The sequence below is a fragment of the Gossypium raimondii genome, chromosome 9 (genome assembly GCF_025698545.1).
Source record: "Gossypium raimondii isolate GPD5lz chromosome 9, ASM2569854v1, whole genome shotgun sequence".
Classification (NCBI taxonomy): domain Eukaryota; kingdom Viridiplantae; phylum Streptophyta; class Magnoliopsida; order Malvales; family Malvaceae; genus Gossypium; species Gossypium raimondii.
In genome coordinates, this window is record NC_068573.1 from 28,192,213 (window position 1) to 28,212,494 (window position 20,282).

Sequence of the window (20,282 nt, forward strand, 5' to 3'; positions counted from 1 at the left end):
ATATCCCGGATATGGTCTTACATGTTAACGCATATCGATGCCACTGTCCCAGATAGGGTCTTATACGAATCATATACAAATTAATTTTAGTAATGAATAATCATATACGAATTAATTCGGAAACTTATGTCCATTTACAAATCAAATTCAATAATATATAACCATATACAAATTAATTTCAGCAATGAATAATCATATACGAATTAATTCGGCAACTTATATCCATTTACAAATCAAATTCAACAATGTATAACCATATACAAATTAATTTCAGCAATGAATAATCATATACTGAATTAATTCGCCACTTATATCCATTTACAAATCAAATTCAACAATATATAATCATATACAAATTAATTTCAGCAATGAATAATCATATACGACTTAATTCGCAACTTATATCCATTTACAAATCAAATTCAACAATATATAACCTTATAGAAATTAATTTCAACAATGAATAATCATATACGAATTAATTCGCAACTTATATCCATTTACAAATCAAATTCAACAATATATAACGATATACAAATTAATTTCAGCAATGAATAATCATATACGAATTAATTCGCAACTTATATCTATTTACAAATCAAATTCAACAATGTATAACCATATACAAATTAATTTCAACAATGAATAATCATATACTAATTAATACGGCATCCTATATTTATAAACAATTCAATTTCGACAATGTATAACCATGTACAAATTAATTTCAGCAAGGTACAACCATATATGAATTAATATATCTATATACAATTCAACTTCGACAGTATGTAACTATAAACAAATTCGAATTCGGAAAAATATGAAACATTCAAATTCAGTAATGTATAAAATATTTATATTTAATTTCAAAAACATTTATTTACTTACGAACTTACCTCGTATATACAATGAACAGATCAGATCGACTACTCGTCAACTTTCGATTTCCTCTGATTTAGATCCGATTCTTTCTTTCTTAATCTCAATCAAGAATACAAAGGGTCGAACCCTAAAATGCTTCAAATAGTCTTTCTTCTTTTTATTTTCGGTGAGAAAGATGAATAATATCACTAATTTTTATGTTTTGTTTTATTAAATACACATTAATACATAATTTACCATTTTACCCTTAGTTATTAAACTATTTAATCATCAAATATAAGGCCATTAATGTCCATTAACCTTATCAATGGCATAATAATATCATAAGGACCTTTGGTTTAATAAACCATAGCAATTAATCACTTTAAACAAATAGTATGCAACTTTTGTATTTTATGTGATTAAGTCCTTTTATCAAATTAACTAACCAATCGGTAAAATTAAATCACGAAATTTCCAAAAATATTAAATAACATACTGTAAATACCAAAAATAATATTAAAATAATTTTACTACCTCGGATTTGTGGTTTCGAAACTACTATTCTGATTTAACTCAAATCGGGTTGTTACATGTTGTTACCCTCGTATGATATCATTGATTCCTTTGAGTTAAATTCATTCATTCAATACAATCTTATTTTATCTCATTGTCGCCATTGGGTCTTCTTAATGATTAATATGATTACTATCAATAAATGACTGTAATAAATTACTTATTCGAGAACAACTAACCAGTGGCCATGTTCCATATTTATCAATCCACACAATGCCAATGAGAAGATATCATTAACTCTTTAATTGAGCTATGAATTCCACTATTGCTAGTAAAGCCATGCTATACACAAATCTTGTACCCAACATATCAGCTATAGGTTCAATCATCTTTAGAGCATAAGCCTCCACTTATATCAAAGTACATGAGTTGCATACGCATGGTCAGTGACTAACTCAGGATTTAGGTAAATCACACCATGAACGTCACAAGTGAATTAATTCACAAACGGATTCAGAATTAATTCATCCTGGGTCTAATCCAATTTATCATTCTACCAATGAATGCATTTATGTCTCTACTCGTGGAGTCAACTGCTCCGATAGCCAAGACTAGCCATCTCCCTAATTGGAATTGTAGACGACAAAATAATCCTTCTCAGTATTTGAATCAAATGCTCACTTTGATTCTTTTTTGGGATTACGGACTCATTTAGATTACCTACTAAACTAAGTTGTCTTTCTTGCAATGCAAACGTTCTTTACAATGCCAATTATCTTCAGTTTGAACTTTAGGCAATCAATAAGCACATTTACCAACAGTTACATGTTTACTACAATATTAGCACATTTTCCAATAGACATATCATTTCGCTAAACCCCTGTAAAGAAACACACACATGATTAGTGGCTCTAGAATCAATAACCAGTTGTCAATTGATTCTTTCACTAAGCAAGCTTCAACCACAAAGAGTTTTATATCTTTGCCCTTTTCAGCTAGGTAATCTAAATGCTCCTTATAGTTTGATCTGAAATGACCTTTCCTATTGCAGAAGAAACATTTGATCTTTTTAGGATCTTTTGACTTCTTAGCCTTTTTGTTATTCACATGAGGTAGAACCTAAGGCTTAGTCAGTTTCTTCCTTCCTTTAGCTTTTTACTTCCCCTTAGAGGACGAGGGGCCCACAATTAAGTTTGCCTTAGGTTTCTCTTAAATCGACTTACCACCATTTAGCATCAACTCATAGGATTTTAATTCTTTCATGAGCTGAGTAATTGGTACACATATTGATAGGTGTGGTTAGAAACATTGAAAAAGGTACCGAATGGATTAATTTTACCAAAAATAAAGTCCTCATCCCGATGACATTTCCTCCTTGTCACAATACCGACCGACAGTAAGTGATGTCGAGATATCAAATGGCCTGATGTCATAACGTGACAAACTTTTTGGCAACGTTGGTCCTATAATTTTGAAATTTTACAATTTGGTTCTATTTCGTGCTCAGGTCAACAAAAGAGCTTTTGTAAAGATTAAGGCTTGATTTGATTGTTTAACCAATAAATGAATATGTTTGGCATTAGATTGCATATGTATGTGAATATTTTACTTTGATTTGATTATAGTTGCAACGAATGTGACATCCTATAACTCAGACTCGGCGATCGGGGCGGGCGAAGAGTGTTACAATTCTAATTCAAAAACGTCCTTTCATATGAAACCAACCAAGGAAGCTTGAAGATGAAGATGAAAGTGTGAGAAAGCATCGCTATGTGAAGAAAATAGTTAAGAAATTAAGGTAAGTAGTTTAAATTATCATGTTATATTTATTTGAGTGTTTAATTTGATGAGATATTGGAAGAACTAATCTTGTTTAATTATTTTATATGTCTAAGTAAATAAAATATTGTGTTTATGTATGAAATGAATGATTTTTTGAATAATTTGGTGAATGATTTTAAGTGAATAATTGAAAGTAAGAAAGTGTGAGTGTTTTTACTAAGAATATTTTAAGTTGGAATTAATTGTTTTGAATGATGGAATTGTGTATTTATCATGTTGAAAGTGATAAATATTTATTTTGGATATTATTTGGATGAGTAAGTTAAAAATGATTTGTTAAGTGATTAAATTAATAAAATTAAAGTAATGACCGAATTGTAAAATTTTGAATTCTAAAGGTTGAGTAATGAAATCGAAAGTTGATGTAGTAACTAAATTATATGGTTATGAAATATGAAAGATTGGAAAGTTGAACATAAAATAGTAAAGTTTGAAACCATAGGGACTAAATTATAAATATCTCAAAACACGAGTTTTAGTACTAATTTATATGAATTGAGAATTACTGATTTTGAAAAGAGAATATGAAAGTTTAATGGTTTGAAAATCAGGGACTAATTTGTGGAAATTTTGACAATTTTAGTTGTAAGAACTAAATTGTAAAATTTGGAAATTTTAGAAAAGGGATTGTTTTGCAGAATTGTTCAAACTGAGATTTGGGATTGAACTATAAAATAAGAAACTTTGATCTTCAAGGACTGAATTATAAAACTGTGTAAATTTGGGATTTCAAGGACTAAATCATAAAAATTGTAAAATTTGAATTTCAGGTTGTTTTGCAAATTTTGTAAAATCTAAATTATAGAGACTATTTTGTAAATTTTGAAACATTTAATTATAATTATGGACATAATAATTATATACTTGATTCGATGAAATATTTGATAAATAATCATGAATGAAATTAAATAGTAGAAATTTGAAATTGGTCGATTAGATTGTTGTTATTTATATGTGATTTGAAATATTTGTTTGAGTTGTGTATAAAAATTTGTGATAGATTAGTTTGAATAAGTAAAATTAAATTTTAAGGCAACGAAATAAGCTCAAATGGTGGATATATGTATAAATTTTGATATAAAACATGAATGAATTTCAAAAGTTGAAATTGGGTCCAATAATAGTAAATTAAGTTTCTAAATATTATGAAAAGTTATGAAAATTTTAATGCGACATCCCTTATCCAGGTCTGTTATCGGATAGAATAAGGGTGTTATCATATGTATTGACACATCTACAAAAAATAGTCGTTAGTGATTGTTTTGACAATAACGTATCGATGCATAGAACAATGTATCGGTACATGCAAGAAATGTATTGATACCTTTAAGGCGTGTATCGATACATCTAAGAAATGTACCGATACCTTACCCACAATTTGAGTTCCGTGATTACTGACTTTGTATTTTTAGATATATATAATATAAGTATCGGAACATTGTTCACACTTAAAAACACTTTAACATTTACTCAAAAACATTTAGATAAGTTAAAACATATTAGAAACATGTTTTTGCGTATTTTGTAAGTTTTGAAATACTTTGAAAATGTTTGAACACTAAATGACTTAGTTAATAAAATATATAAAATTTATTTTAAATGTTGTTATAGAAGCTTGGCATATCAAAACTAACATAATTTAGTGGATATACATTTCTTTTAGCTTTTTAGGTGAAATGGTAAAAAATAAAAAACAAGACCAAATTACAAAATATGTAAATGTTGAATGTTAATATTTTATAATCAAAACTAAATTAATACAATATATAAATATTAAAGACTAAAATTACTATTATATCAATTTTAAAAGTTATCATATAATCTTTTGTCAATCTTTTAAAGGATGTGTTCAAAAATATCAAAAACAAAAATTCAAATAATTAAATGAATATTTTATAATTTTTTTATAGTTGAATACTTAGATTAGCACAACTGAAGTTTACCTATTAATAATAAAAATATATTTTTATTTTTTTTTCTCACCGTTTATCTCTCCCGGACACACGTCCTTAAACCGACAGGCAGTGGCATCATCACCCGTCCTACTTCCCCTCAACCGCTTCCTCGTGTCACCCTTTCTTGACATCCCAAATAGACAAAAGCCCGTCAAATTTGGACGCGTGATATTTAATAACCACGCGTCTCAACCTCATTTGCTATCCTTTTTAAATCCTTCCATCCCCAAATCAATCACGCCGTCCACCCTCACTTAAATCGAGCAATTGTAGCGGTAGCCTCCTAGATTCCTGTTCCTTCCGCCACGTAGATTATAGGATCAATTGCATTTTAAAAATAGAACTTCATCCCTCCACTTTATAAAAATTAAAAATTCAGTCCTTCTACTTTAATTTGTCAAACTTTGATTTCGTATTTTATGAGAACTCATAAATTAGTCCAGTTGTTTGTTAATCACATAAATTGAATAATTTATTGTATATAAATCATTAAATAATTTTCTTTTCCAATTTCTTACATATAAATTGCTAAGCTACTAATTTCTAGGACAATAATTTCATGAAAAAGTTTAACAATGATATCCATTAACTTCTCAATTTTCATAAAGTATCGATAGGATCAAATTCTAACAAATTAAAAAATGAAGGATTAGGTTTTTAACCATTTTAAAATAGAAGGATGAAATTCAAAATTAAACCATCACTTTAATCTCATTTCTATAAAAACGAGTCGATCTGAGACTCTTTTCTGATTTAACGTTCCACTCACCTTCAAAGCATCCCTCGAAAACGGTTTCTTTGACGAACATAGTCTCCTTTTTTTCCTTCTCATTCAGTCACTTCAATCGAAGAAAAAAAAATGGCAATGAATTTGGGACACCAGATTGGAACTCTTTCCGGCAAACAAATTCCGACGGAATTCGCCGCCGGAGAACAACCATCATCAACAACAGCGAGTCCATCGGCAGTTTGGAAATCACCCGCCGGTAATCTCCGATCCAATAGCCCACAAGAAAATGCATCCCCACCTATGTTAACACCGCCACTGACACCGAACAGCGCCGGGGAGTGGTCGTATTTGATCAACCTCCCAATGCTGCGTCCGGATCTTTCAGTAGCATGCCAGGCATTCGCGACGTCGTCGCCGCTGGAGATGACGGAGGAAGAGGTGGCGGGGACGGCGGAGTGGACAGATGGAGGTAGGAAGGATGAGAAGAAAGGAGTGTCAGTGTTCGTGATGATGCCGTTGGATAGCGTGACGAATGGGAACACGGTCAATAGGAAGAAGGCGATGAATGCTAGTCTTCACGCTTTGAAAAGCGCGGGTGTGGAGGGGATAATGATTGACGTTTGGTGGGGACTGGTGGAGAGGGAGGCGCCGGGTGCTTACAATTGGGGTGGCTACACCGAGCTCCTCGACATGGCCAAGAAACATGGCCTCAAAGTCCAGGCCGTCATGTCGTTCCATCAGTGCGGCGGCAACGTCGGTGACTCTTGCACGTCCGTATTTTTTCTTCCTTCCCCTCCCATTTTCATTTATAAAATTTCCGAATTATTTTTTGAAAAATAAATAGTTTTGATCTTTTTGGCAGCATTCCATTGCCAAAATGGGTAAGGGAAGAGATGGAGAAAGATTCAGACCTTGCATACACAGATCAATGGGGAAGAAGGAATTACGAATACGTTTCACTGGGTTGCGATTCTCTACTGGTCTTGAAAGGCCGGTCTCCGGTTCAATGTTACGCTGATTTCATGCGTGCCTTTAAGGACAACTTCAAACATCTACTTGGTGACACCATTGTGGTATTTAATTTCACTACTTTTTCATCATCCTTTAGATCTCTTTTGTTTATACTTTGAAAACCAATATTAACAGAGTTGTGGTGGTTATTCATCTTATCTTCTAACCATGAGTTGGGGTTCAATATTCACTCATAGGAATGAAGTTACCTGTTGGAATTAGTCGGAATGAAGTTACCTGTTGGAATTAGTCAATGCTACAAGATGGTGGACATCCTGATTTCCAAAAAAAACATATTAAAGAATTAGCAATAGATATTGCGGGATGTGGTGATGTCTGTTCTGTTTGCATATTGCATATATTAACTTTTTGATATTTACTGTTTGAATTTCTTTTATTTTTATGGCTATTCGATTTGGATATCCGAATTCTTCGAATTTAGCTATTTTAAATTTTTTTTTTTTGGCTTTACATTTAAAAATTGCCGAAATTCACTAATATTTGATTAAATTAGGTGCTAAATAGTTGTTTTTCTCAACAGGAAATTCAAGTGGGAATGGGTCCGGCAGGTGAGCTTCGGTATCCTTCATACCCTGAGGAAAATGGGATATGGAAGTTCCCTGGAATTGGAGCCTTCCAATGTTATGATAAGGTACTTTTAATATCATTTGGTTTCAAATACTTGTCTTGAATACGGATATGTGTTCTGACATAAATAGTTCAATTATTCATAATATTTGTATAAATTTATTTGATTGATCGTATTGTCGTATCAATGTCTAAACATGTATTAGACAGAGCAACATTGGCAGTGATCTCTCTTTTATCTATATCAGCTCCCAAGTTGCCTCTTTCTTCATGTTTCTTAACTAAAGTTGGAATTTATATTGTTTGATTCGAGTTTGAGTGTTAGGCATGAATATGCATTAGATTCGATAGTTTAATTTTTTATGTATTTGAATGATTGTATCCTTATAGCAATGTTCGGAGATATTTTGGATGCAGCAACATAAGCAATGATCTCTTTTATATCTAATATCAGCTCTCATGTTGCTACTTTCATGTTATTCAAAAAATTTATATTTTTGAATGATTATTTCTTCGTATCAATGTCCAAAATTGGGTCAGATAGAACTACATAAGCAACGGTCTCTTTATATGTATATATTAGCTAGCGTGTTGCTGCTTTCTTTGTGTTTCTTGACCAAGGTTGGATGTTGTATAATGCAGTATATGCTTAGCAGCCTAAAAGCAGCCGCAGAAGCAGCAGGTAAGCCAGAATGGGGTAGTACAGGCCCGACAGATGCCGGTCACTACAATAGTTGGCCTGAAGATACGCCATTTTTCAAGAAAGATGGTGGTGGTTGGAACAGCCAGTATGGTGAATTCTTTCTTTCATGGTATTCTCAAATTCTAATTGAACACGGTGAGCGAATTCTGTCTTCGGCATCCTCTGTTTTTGAAGCTACAGGAGTGAAGATCTCTGTAAAAGTTGCCGGTATTCACTGGCACTATGGAAGTCGATCACATGCTGCCGAACTCACTGCAGGGTACTACAACACAAGGTTCCGAGACGGCTACCTCCCGGTGGCTCAAATGGTAGCTCGATATGGTGCTGTTTTCAATTTTACTTGTATAGAAATGCGAGATCATGAGCAGCCACAAGATGCCCTATGTGCACCGGAGAACCTAGTTCGACAAGTGGGTTTAGCTACCAAAGAAGCACAAGTTCCACTTGCCGGGGAGAATGCATTGCCCCGATACGATGAATCGGCGCATGAGCAGATCTTAAAAGCATCATCATTGAATATTGATGGATCCTCAAATGACAGGGAGATGTGTGCGTTTACGTACTTGAGGATGAACCCATCACTCTTTCAGCCGGACAACTGGAGACGGTTTGTAGCTTTCGTGAAGAAGATGAACGAAGGAAAAGACAGCCGTCGGTGTTTGGAGCAAGTGGAGAGGGAAGCTGAACATTTTGTTAATGTCACCGAGCCTTTCGTTCAAGAGGCTGCCCTTGCCCTCATGCCTTGACCAAGGAGATAATTTTTGTCCGACAAGGTAGCTTATAAGTATAACCGTATAGTTCAATTTTCACTCTAATTATATAAAGCATGTAAATTCATCCCACATCGAATACGAAGAGAAATTCATCCCACATCGAATACGAAGAGGAAGAAACAAAGAAAAAAAATATCTATAGGCATGTAAACGGGTCTATTGCACGTCCCACCAGAAATTTTTTCATGACGAGAATAGCCCCGAGGCACTATCCTCGAGTGTTTTTCGTTTACTGTTTTATTGTCACAAAACATGTTGTATAAGGAGTTGGATGTAATTTGCATAAAATTTGTAAGTCTCAAAATTTTTGGGTATTTAATTAAATGTAATTTGTTTTAAATAGTTTTTCTTTTATATATATAATTTTATACCATTAAAGACCGCCGACTTATATTGAATGTTCACTCCGGAATTTAAAAATTTAGCTACAATATCAAATAAATCAACATGGATAAGATCTTACTAAAGAGATTATTATAAGGCTACATTATGGTTGTATGTTGATGATCATACCATGAAGATTTGCCACTCACGTCCTCAACCTTCTTGTCCGGAAAGGATAAAACATGAAAGCCGTTTGTATTGGCACTCATGAGCCCCTCACCATTGGGTATATTCTAATATCACCTGGCAGATCAACAATTTCCAAAATATAAGCAGCAAATTAGATATGATGTCAAAGAGCCACAAACAGGTAAAACAAAAATTTACATGAACTAGTAGAGAACATAACTGGAAAAGATGCAACAAGTTTATCATATTAAGCTCCTATCACTACCCCCCAAGTTCTCCGAATTTCATTAGCACTCGATATTGCAAATTCAAGTCTGACAGAAGCCATTGGGCAAAACGAGGGTCTCCAAGTCGGTATCTGCTACAAAACCATCCCCTGTCTGAATGACATCGACTACTAAGTACTTATAACTATTGTCTTTCAAGTTGTACAACAACAGTTTTTCCATCAACATTCAGCAGGGCTTCTCCGTTCTGTGCCAAACACAGTGGCTTCATGCATACATATGAGAGACTAAGTGAAAGAATGTACCAAAAACAACTATGAACAGAGAACAAAAGAGAGACTATATTTGATTTATCATTAAAGAATAGAGAAAAAACATTTCCATTCTCAGATTGTGAATGACATGATTTATACAGAGAAGAATATCAGCAACTGCTGCTAACAAATTCTAAACAAACTAACAACTCCAATTGGCTCTTAGTTACTCTAATATTCACCCATCACCCATGTCTTCTAACACCAAGTTTGCTCCGCAACTGAAAAAAATGTGGAGGATAACGACTTGGTAAGTATGTCAGCAACCTGATCAAGCGCTGGAACTTCACCTACAACAAGTTTCCCATCATCAACCTTCTCACGAAAAAAGAATAAATCAAGCTCAACATATTTGAATTTCGAGTGAAGAACTAGATTGACTGAAACAACGTCGTCACTTGAATTGTCACACCAAATAACAGATTTGTCGTCTGGAACCATGTGAAGCTCAGTTAACAATGACTTAAGCCATGTAAGGTCAGCAACAACAGTAACAATACTCCTATATTCGGCCTTTACTGTCGACCATACACAACCTGCTGCTTTTTAAAACACCAAGAGACAAGATTACCACCAAAAAACACACAATACCCAGTGGTGAACTGACGATCATCAAAATCAAGACCCCAATTCGCATCAGCATATGCAACAAAAGATAACCTGTCAAAGGTTGTATTTGTATATCATAATCAATAGTGTCACAAAAATAACGCAAAACTCATTTAGCCGCAACACATTGAACATCAGTCGAGGCATGCATGAGCTGACAAATGCGATTGACAACATAAGCAATGTCAAGACGAGTGAGTACCACATATTGTAATGCCCCAGCAATGCTTTAATACTCATGCGGATTTTCAAATGCTCGTCCCATATGTTTAGACAACTGGCAATAAAACCATAGATGTAAGAACTCTTTTTGCATTCTTTATACGTCATTGCTCCAACAAGTCAAGCACATACTTCTGCTGACTTAGATGTAGCCCACCACCATCGAGATGAGTAACTTCAATGCCTAAGAAATAATGAAGAAGTCTCATATCTTTGATTGAAAACTTAGTATAAAACCTACTAACAAACCCATCAATTTATGTATCCGAGTTATCAATAATGACTATATCATCCAATAAACCAATACATATATGTGACATGTGTTCATAACCCGAAAAAACAAAGAAGCATCAGATTTAGAAAGCGCAAACCCAATAGAAACAAGAAATGCATTCAACTTGTCAAACCACGCTCTCGGAGCCTGTCATAACCTATTCAAAGCTTTACTCAATTGACAAACAAGTTCTTGACCATTAGCATCATTCTGAACATAACCAAGAGGTTGTTGCATGTATACCTTTTCAATTAAATCACCATTAAGAAAAGTGTTGTTCACATCCACTTGACACAACTACCAAGGTTTTGTAAAAACAATGGAAAAAATAGTACAAATCGTAGTCGATTTAATCACTAGACTAAATGTTTCTAAAAAATCACAGCCAGGAACTTAAGAACACCCTTTTCCAACTAATCATCCCTTTCGTCGAGCCACAGTACCATCAGGATTGCGTTTCACCTTAAATATCCACTTATAGCCAATAGCTTTGCGACTCGGAGGTAACAGATTAAAGTCCAAGTATTGTTGTAGATCAAGGCATCATATTCCTCTTGAGCAGCTTTCCTCCATTCATTACTAACAAAAGCCTCTTCCATACTACGAGGTTCACGTTCATTAAGATCAACAATCAAGACCTTTGGTTTAAAACACCTACTTTCGACTGGTTAACCATAGGATGAGTATTGATGGAAAGAATCGGCGGTAGTAAAAAATAGCATCATCATGAACAATAAGAGTTGGAACCTCAAGTGTAGGAGAACATGACCAATCTCTATAAACGGACTAGTAGTCCAAGAAGAAGAATCAATAGAACACCCTAATGATTGACTAAGACGCACAACAGGAGATGCTGAAACCTGAGTACCCGAATGAGATGACAAGACACCATGCGGCTTAGGCATGGAACCGGGATATACAACGGGAGCACATGTAGTAACACAATCCAAATCCGAAGGCGAACAAGTAACACTAGTTGACGGTGTAAACAAAAAATGATTCTCATCAAACACCACATAATGCGAAACAATCACTCGACCATTAGCACTAAGACATTGATAACCCTTGTGTTCTAAACTCTAAATTGTGACAATTGAACGGTCATAAGTACAAGTAACAACAACACCTAAAACCCCGAAGATAAGCGTAATCAAGATGATTACCATGAAGAACAGAGTAAGGCAACTGATCTTTGAGAACCAGAGTACGTAAGCGGTTGATCAAATGAATAACACATGAAAAAGCATACCCCCAACACTTCATTGGCAAGTGAGCCTGAGCAAGTAATATAAGACCAACCTCAACCCCATGACGGTGCTTTCGTTCAACAATACCATTCTGTTCTGATGTGTGCGAACAAATGACCTGATGAATGATGCCATGTTGAGCAAGATAAGAAGTGAAAGACCAAAATTCACCACCCTGGTCACTCTGGAATTGCTTGATGTCTTTGTGAAATTGCACCTTAACAAACTTCTAAAAATACATAAAACGATCAATAGCTTGGAGTTTCTTTTTAAGAAGATACAACCAAGTAAATCGACTGTGCACATCCACAAATGTAACACAATACCAATTCGACTCAGAATCCATCAGAAACCACAAGATCAAAAGGATTATTGTAAATAGTTGTAGAAGTTAAAAAATGGAAGCTTATGAGACTTCCCTCGATGACACGCAGAATAAACATGCTGCATATTATTATTAGTAACATAAATATTACAAAATTTTAAGGCAGATCTTAGGACTCGAGATGACGGGTGCCCAAGTCGTCGACGCCACAACTTAAATGTACTACAAAAAGTAAAGATAGGACTATTCTCCAACTCGATGTTATTCAAACACAAGTCTGGATCACGAATGGACTCCGAAGTAACAGAGGAAAATACTAGAGAAAAATCTATACAACCTATCATGTGTGCGGCCGTGAAGCAATATTTCCTTGGTTTGAAAATCCTTTACAAGATAATGAAAAGGATGAAACTCGAAAAAAATATTATGCACATGCAACACATTCGTCAAAGGCAACTGTTTGGTTGATGTAAATTTAGTACTCTGACCTAAATGTGCAATATTAGCTCGTGTACCATCTCTCATGAGTAAGGGTGTCATGGTTGAGTATTCACTGGTTCCATACAACAAAGAAGCATCATTACAAACATGATTCGTTGCCTTAGAATCAGGATACCAAGTTATAGCGTCGGTGGGTTTGTTGCTATCCGAAAAAGAATGCATAGAAGTAGGTTGGACTGAACTAGATTTTGACAAAACATGAGAACTAATAGGTTGTCTATGAGAACCAAGCGACGACCCAAGTGAAATTTGAGATGAGCCATAAATATTCGAATGAGGCGGGCCCACGTGAGTAGCTGTCAAATTTGAAAATCCATACGAGCCCATGTGAGTAGCTGTTACACTTGAAAAACCATACGCTTGGGCCCATGTGACACATAATTGGCATACATTATAGGCCTGGTCTAGACCTGTCCATGGGCCGGGCGGCCCGGCCGGGCCCGATGATCCGCCCGAAATATGGGAGAGTTCGGGTAAAAATATAGGCCCGAAATATGGGCTTGGATAAAAAAATGAGGCCCGTTTAAAAAACGGGCCGGGCCTCGGACACCACTTTTTTTGCCCGGGCCCGGCCCGAATATAATGAATATATATTTTTATTTTTAAAATACTTTAAAATATTTTTTTAATTTTTTTATTTTTAAAATAATTTTTTTAATGTTTATTAAAAAATGGGCCGGGGGCCGGGCTCGGGCTTATGATATTTTTCTCGAGCCGGGTCTAGGCAAAATTTTAGGCCCATATTTCGGGCCTGGCCGGGCCCGGGCTAGGAGGCGGGGCAAAAACTTTTTCTAGGCCCGGCCCGAACCTGGCCCGGCCCGGCCCATGGACAGGTCTAGCCTGGTCTAAACCAATGGGTCATGTGACATAGGCATCGAAGGTGGGCATGTGAGTAACAGATTGCATCGTTAGGGTTATACCCAAACCCAAACCCTTTCTCTGTCGGCGAAGAGTCACCAAACAACCGATCAAACCGGTAATAGCATTTTTGAGCAACATGTCCTAACCGGCCACATAGTTGACATTGTGGACGACCACGACCATGATAGGAAGCTCGATCACGGGGTGAAAGATCTGACGAATAGGACTCGATCGAGGAACTCTGTTCTACCGGAGAAGACCCAAACAGAGCAGACTGTTGAATTAGATTCGCCTGAACAGGAACCTCAACTACAAATTGTTTCTGTCGATTCTCACACTCAAGAAGCATGCTGGTGAGACGATCCAACGGAAGAGACTCAGAAGCATATGAGGCAAATGTCAAGACTGAGTCGAACTCCATTGAAAAACCAACAAAGATGACGCTCACTTATTCTTCATTAAGAACATCATGACCGAAAGCACTCAAAAGATCACAAGTGGCCTTGATTTTGGCCAAATACTCCTTCACAGTCAGGTGACCTTTTTTCAGAGAATGCCACGAGTGCCTTAAGTGAGACACCATGGTGTTTGACGTCGCCACAAATAGAAGACAAGCCTTGCTCCAAACAGCATAAGTCGTGGTGGTGCCTGTAAAGTAAGGTAAGACATCGGTAATGATAGTAGATAACAATCAAGAAGCTAGCAATTTATCTTGTTGATGATGAGTAGCAAAATCAGGATTCAAAACCAGCTTCCCTTCTTTATCAGGGACAACCGGAGGAGGAGTAACCACTGTGTCGGTGATAAAGTCGGTTAGTCCATAACCATCACCAATAAGACTAACCTGATGCTTCCACTGAACAAACGTGCTTTTTTGAAGCTTTATTATATCATGACGAGGAAACGAGTGAATGGCTCGAAACGCAGTGCCTCCCTACGAGAAACAAGAAGTCAAAAACCACTGAGTAGGGATCGAAGCTGCAGAATCCTCAATCTAGTCCACGATCCACCCACACCATACTCAGTCATCATCCAAAAATCATCGTGCATCAGATGGCGGTTATGAAGCACACAAAGGCAACCATTAAGAACTCCTACCACGAACACACATGTAGAACCAACAATGTCAGGTGATGGCATGTCCTAAAAGGGGATTTGATATAAGAGAAAGTCATTGTTTTAAGACACACTTGTATTGGCAAAGCGTTTTGACAACTAATCTTGAAAGGATTTCCACCATGATTTCTTGGGGAAGAATGGGGATTTCAGCTCATTCCCCTACAACTAGTGACTACTGCTGAAATCTTTGTTCTTTTCTCATGATTTTGATGGAATATCAAAGAACAAAGAGTGATGAAATGCCTCAAAGAGGAGAGAAAATGGATTTGAGCAATTGTACATTCTTGAAAAATGATAAATATTGAATTTGCAGCTTCGTGTTTTAGAATTATTCATTTTCCGCACAAAACTAAGACCATGTTTGATTGAGCCATGGATTCAACAGGCCCACCACTTTGCATACGTTTGGTTCCTGTTACATTGTTACATGCTCTCTATTACTCAAAAACGCCGAATGCTATTCTTTACCTCTACCTCTGAATAGAGAAAAGAAAAAAAAAATCTCTGTTTCAATCTTTCCCAACAAGCAAATCCCCAACTCTCTCATCAGTATAAAACCAACAGATCTCATTCTTGAAAAGTTTTATTTCTCTTACAACGTTGGAAATTTTCTTTGTTTGTTTCCTTTTTGCACTTTGTCCGTCTTGCTTTCTTTCGTTGTTTATTTTAATTGCTTCAAATTGATTTTAGATTTTTTTTTTCTTTCTGGCTTTTAAATTCCCTTGCAGGCTTCAATTTTCTGTTACTGAAAATTTACAAGTATTATTCGAATTTTGTTGGCTTTCTTTTTGTTAAAAGATTATTTTGCACTTTCCATTTATGAATCTAAAGAATTAAAATAGTTGTGTTAAGTAAATTGAGTCTTTTTTTAAGTTTATTGTAAGCTATACAAGTGTGTTGAAGAAAGTTGTAGATGTAAGGTAACATAAAAAAATGGTATGCTACCCTCTATTTTTTTCAACAAATTTCGTATTACAGCTTCGATTTGTGGCTAGCCCTTTTCGGTTTTTCAATCTTGCTCTTTTCAAGGGGCGGAAAAACTCATCAGGCGTGAAACCTTTTTCGTCAATGTCCTCATCATGTGCATTACTTTTTTTAGGTTCTGGCATCTTGTTGTCCTCCTCCTCAAATATAATATCAGCAAGAACTCTATAATTCTTTGATTCAATTAGCTCCCAATTTTTGTCATACAGTTTTAGAAGCTTCTTCAATACTAGTTCCACTTTTTCCTCACTAATTCCTATTTCTTTCAACGTGTGGAAGGCTTGCACAACTCTGGGGTTTGGTGTCATAATGCTTTATCAGCTACCACTTTTGTAGGCTTGCAAACACCGCTATTTTTACTAGAAATTTTCGGTGTGAGAGTGATCTTAGCGTTGGAAAGGTAAAAGATTGGAAAACTTAAGGTAATTTTTGGGGGTTTTTAAAAAAAAAAAAAGAGTGTATGAGAATATGATGTGAAAAAAGGATATTCCTTTTTGTAAATTAAAGAGTCTATGGTCTTTCGCTTGTAGATCGCACTCTTCCACCGTTCCTTATCCTTCCCCCCTACTGGTATTAGAGGTGCCAGTGTAACGATTTCTTGGAGAAATAATATCATTCATTGTAAGTTTTTATCTTTAATTTACAGTTCTGTTTGTTTCACTGTTATTTGACCCAAAACCTATATCTGTTAGTCTGTCTTCTTATTGCCGTTGAGTCCAAGGAGGACGTTAGGCGTTTGAGTGAAGACGATAAGATAACAGGCCGATCTTAGGTACCAGGGACAAGTAAAATGGAGCAAATTGAGTGTTTATATAAAGATAAAACTTATGGTCATACTATGCATATAGACTCTAAGAATGAAAACAACGTTTCATCTCTAAATAAGGGTATAAATAGTTTAGTAGATATGACTTCTTTTTATTTTGGTAAATTATATAATAAAGTTAGTAATATAGAACAAAAGTAAATAATCTAGGAGAAGTTAAAAATTTAGATTTGAATAGCGAATCTAAAGAAATATTAACTAGTGTTAATCATAAATTAGATCAGTTATAAATAATAATATAAATCGGGAAGTAGATTTAGGTCCTTTATATTATGGTAATGGTAATATTATATTAGCTTTATCGATGAAGATGATGATTCGTCGAAGAATCAACTTCGTCTAAAAAGTATAAAAAAGGAAAAACGGAAAAATATGAAAAACAATAAAATATGATTTCCGGTCCTATAAAAACCTTATAGAACATTGGAAAGATAAATTTATTAATAGTCTTGATAAATTAGAAAAGGTAGAATATTTAAAGTTAATAGAAGAACTTTATGAAAACATAAAGATCTATTTACTTTGTTTAATTATCATTATATGTTAAATTATGATACTTCAAATAGTAGTGGTTCTAATAATTCTGAAAATATAGAAAACTTAGAAGCTACTAGTTATCAATCTGATGAAGAAAAAACTTCAACAGATCAGGATATAAAAGTTACTAGTTATCAATCTGATGAAGAAAAAACTTCAGCAGATTAGGATGAAAACATAGAAGTCACTAATCATAATTCTGATGAAGAAAACACTTCATCTGAAGAAGAAAATATAGATATTCCAGAACCTATGGATACTGAACCAACAGATCCTTATGAAAATTGGAAAATAAAATCGGATATTCAAACAAATGACTATCTGATATATTTTAATATAGACTTTGAGAAAGTTCAAAATACAACTAGTATTTTGACTAGTAAAATAAAAATTTAACTATTAATAAAAATTCAGGAAAAATATTAGGATATAAAACAATACGTCCTAATACTTATCATAGGCATAAAAGAAAGATAATAAGTATAGATTAGTTAAATGGAAACTAGGTAATAAAAAAATTTCGGTTATAATAATAAAAAGTTTGTTAGAATAAAACTTCTAAAAACCTAAAAACAAATTTGTAAATGTTTTATATGTGATGAAGAAGGTCACATAGCAGCATTTTGTCCTAACAAAGGAAAAAATGCTAAGAAAATAATTAAAAGTCTTGAAGAACAAGATTTAGAAATATGTTATTTTAACGTCCCAAAAATCTAAGTCTTTGATTTTTGCTTGTTTTGACACAAATTGCTTGTTTGCTTCAATGGTTAAGTGATTTGAATGTGTATGGGGGTGTTTGAGAAGCTTGGGTTCAAGTATTGACTTTTGCTCTTAAATGAATCTGGACTTAGGCATATAGGCCTTATAAATATTAGTGTTGGTTTTATAACACAAAAATAGCTTGTGGTCTAGTGGTAAGGTGGCGTGTTGTGTAATTGTGAGGTTTGAGGTTCAAGTCCTAGGTTGTGCAACGGAGTATTTATTTTGCTGCTGGAGCTGTGTGGGTAGTGAAGCTGGACTGAAACACAGCTAAGGGGAGTTTGAATGAAATTTGAATGGAGTTGTTGGGGGAGTTGAGGAGAAATTGGTGGAGGGATAAAGGGAGAGATTTTAGGAGAAAATCAAGGGAAGTGAGAGGAGATGGGAGGTGTGCCGAAAATGAACATGTTACTTAAAAAAATTCGGGTAGAGGGCATATTGCTCATTTTTGTTTTACTTTTCATGCCGGTTTTGTATGGTTTTCCCTCTCTCTGCTTGTAAGTGCCGAATTTTTCCTAAGAATTGGGGTACCTCTTGGGTTTGTTTTCTTTTGGCAGCTCTTCCCCTTTTACCTATTTTCTTTTTGGTCGAATACAATTTTCTCCCTTACCTTTTCTTTTTCTTCTTTCTTTTCAGTTTCCCTTCTCTTTGATTGCCGAATACACCTTTCTTTCCCTTCTGTTATTTTGAATCTATCTCCTCTACCGTTCCTTGTTCTACTGCACTGCTGCCGATTTACTCTTCTAATTTTTCCCTGCTTTCATCTTTTCCTTTCTTTTTCTAGTTGCTGAATATTCCTTTCTTTTGGGGGCTGACAGTGTGTCTCGCATTTCGTAGTTTGTTTCTCTACCGCGTTTGGTAAGGGTAATATTATAGAGTTACCTTATTACCTGTTGATTAAGTGCTTACCTAGTTTTGGTTGGTGCCTAGGAACTTTTCAAAGGGTTGAAGGTTTGTGACTGCATTCGGATAGGCGAACTTCCCTCTTCACTCAATCAAAAGTTGTGGTAAGTAACGGTTGTGATCACTTGTGTTTATTTGATGGTTTAACTGTGTAAGTGATTAATTGGAGATTATTGGTTAAGTGTAGGTTTCCAAGGTGTGGGAGGTTTCTCGGCAAATAGAATCCAGGTGTGTGATCATACCCCTTTAACTACAAATCGGCAAAAGCTAAAAAGTCGGGAAACACGGCGTACGAGGCCATATAAGCGTAAGAACACTCGTGAGGTAATTTGAGCCCATCGAAACATGGTGTTGGACTGTAGAAGCCTCCATGAGCATTTTCATGGGCTTAGGCCGTAATGGGCTACGTTGGCCCGAAATAGGCCGTGTGGGCCCAATGGGCTTGTGGGCCCCACACGGATGAAATCCACGAACTATGGCAAATACTGGGCTAGGATATATAGTTCTCATAGCCGTGGTAAATTTTGGGCTGAATGGGCCGCACAAACATGAAGGCCCACTTGGGCCGAGTAATGGGCCTCGGGCCCATATTCACTACTTTGCCCATTTAGGTTATCTGAGTTGCTCGAGGCAACTGCGGACCTTTTGTGAGGTCAATAAAATGATCGAAATACCCCCCGTAGGGTAAAATGACTAAAATACCCCCATAAGGTAAAATGACCAAAATACCCTCGTAGGATTAAATAACCAAAATACCCCTGTAGGGTAAAATGACCGAAATACCCTCATAGGGTAAAATGATCGAAATACCCCCCATAGGGTAAAATAACCGAAATACCCTCATAAGGTAAAATGACTGTTATACCCCTAGAAGATTAAATGACTGTTATGGCCCTATGTTACGTATGACTGATTTGCTCTATGATATGTATGACATTCTGCATACACGTATGATTTATGACATGACATACTGTATGGGGTTGGGACACTGAATTGGAGGAAGTATATCAGATCTTGGTGGCTCGCCACATCTCATTCTTGGCGGTTTTCTTTGCGATACTATTCTTGGCGACTTTCTTTGC

General features: G+C 35.3%; 1 protein-coding gene and 1 long non-coding RNA gene across 2 annotated transcripts; both read left to right on the top strand.

Moving 5' to 3' along the window:
• Window positions 1–5,943: 5,943 nt before the first annotated feature.
• On the top strand, window positions 5,944–9,319 carry LOC105798828 (beta-amylase 1, chloroplastic). Its single transcript, XM_012629030.2, has 4 exons — window positions 5,944–6,674; window positions 6,767–6,977; window positions 7,457–7,567; window positions 8,146–9,319. Exons 1-4 carry the CDS (start codon window positions 6,034–6,036, stop codon window positions 8,950–8,952), a joined length of 1,770 nt encoding a protein of 589 aa, XP_012484484.1. The 5' UTR covers window positions 5,944–6,033; the 3' UTR covers window positions 8,953–9,319.
• A 4,787-nt stretch (window positions 9,320–14,106) lies between these two features.
• LOC128032460 (uncharacterized) lies at window positions 14,107–15,522 on the top strand. The gene is made up of 2 exons (XR_008188629.1): window positions 14,107–14,732; window positions 14,841–15,522. It is a non-coding gene; the product is annotated as an uncharacterized LOC128032460 (long non-coding RNA).
• The last annotated feature ends 4,760 nt before the right edge of the window (window positions 15,523–20,282 follow it).

Excerpts from the sequence above, each read along its gene's own strand:
- LOC105798828 (XM_012629030.2), top strand. The coding sequence starts at position 6,034 with ATGGCAATGAATTTGGGACACCAGATTGGAACTCTTTCCGGCAAACAA. Across the intron at positions 6,978-7,456 it reads TACTTGGTGACACCATTGTG|GAAATTCAAGTGGGAATGGG; the intron begins GTATTTAATTTC and ends TTTTCTCAACAG. Across the intron at positions 7,568-8,145 it reads CCTTCCAATGTTATGATAAG|TATATGCTTAGCAGCCTAAA; the intron begins GTACTTTTAATA and ends TGTATAATGCAG.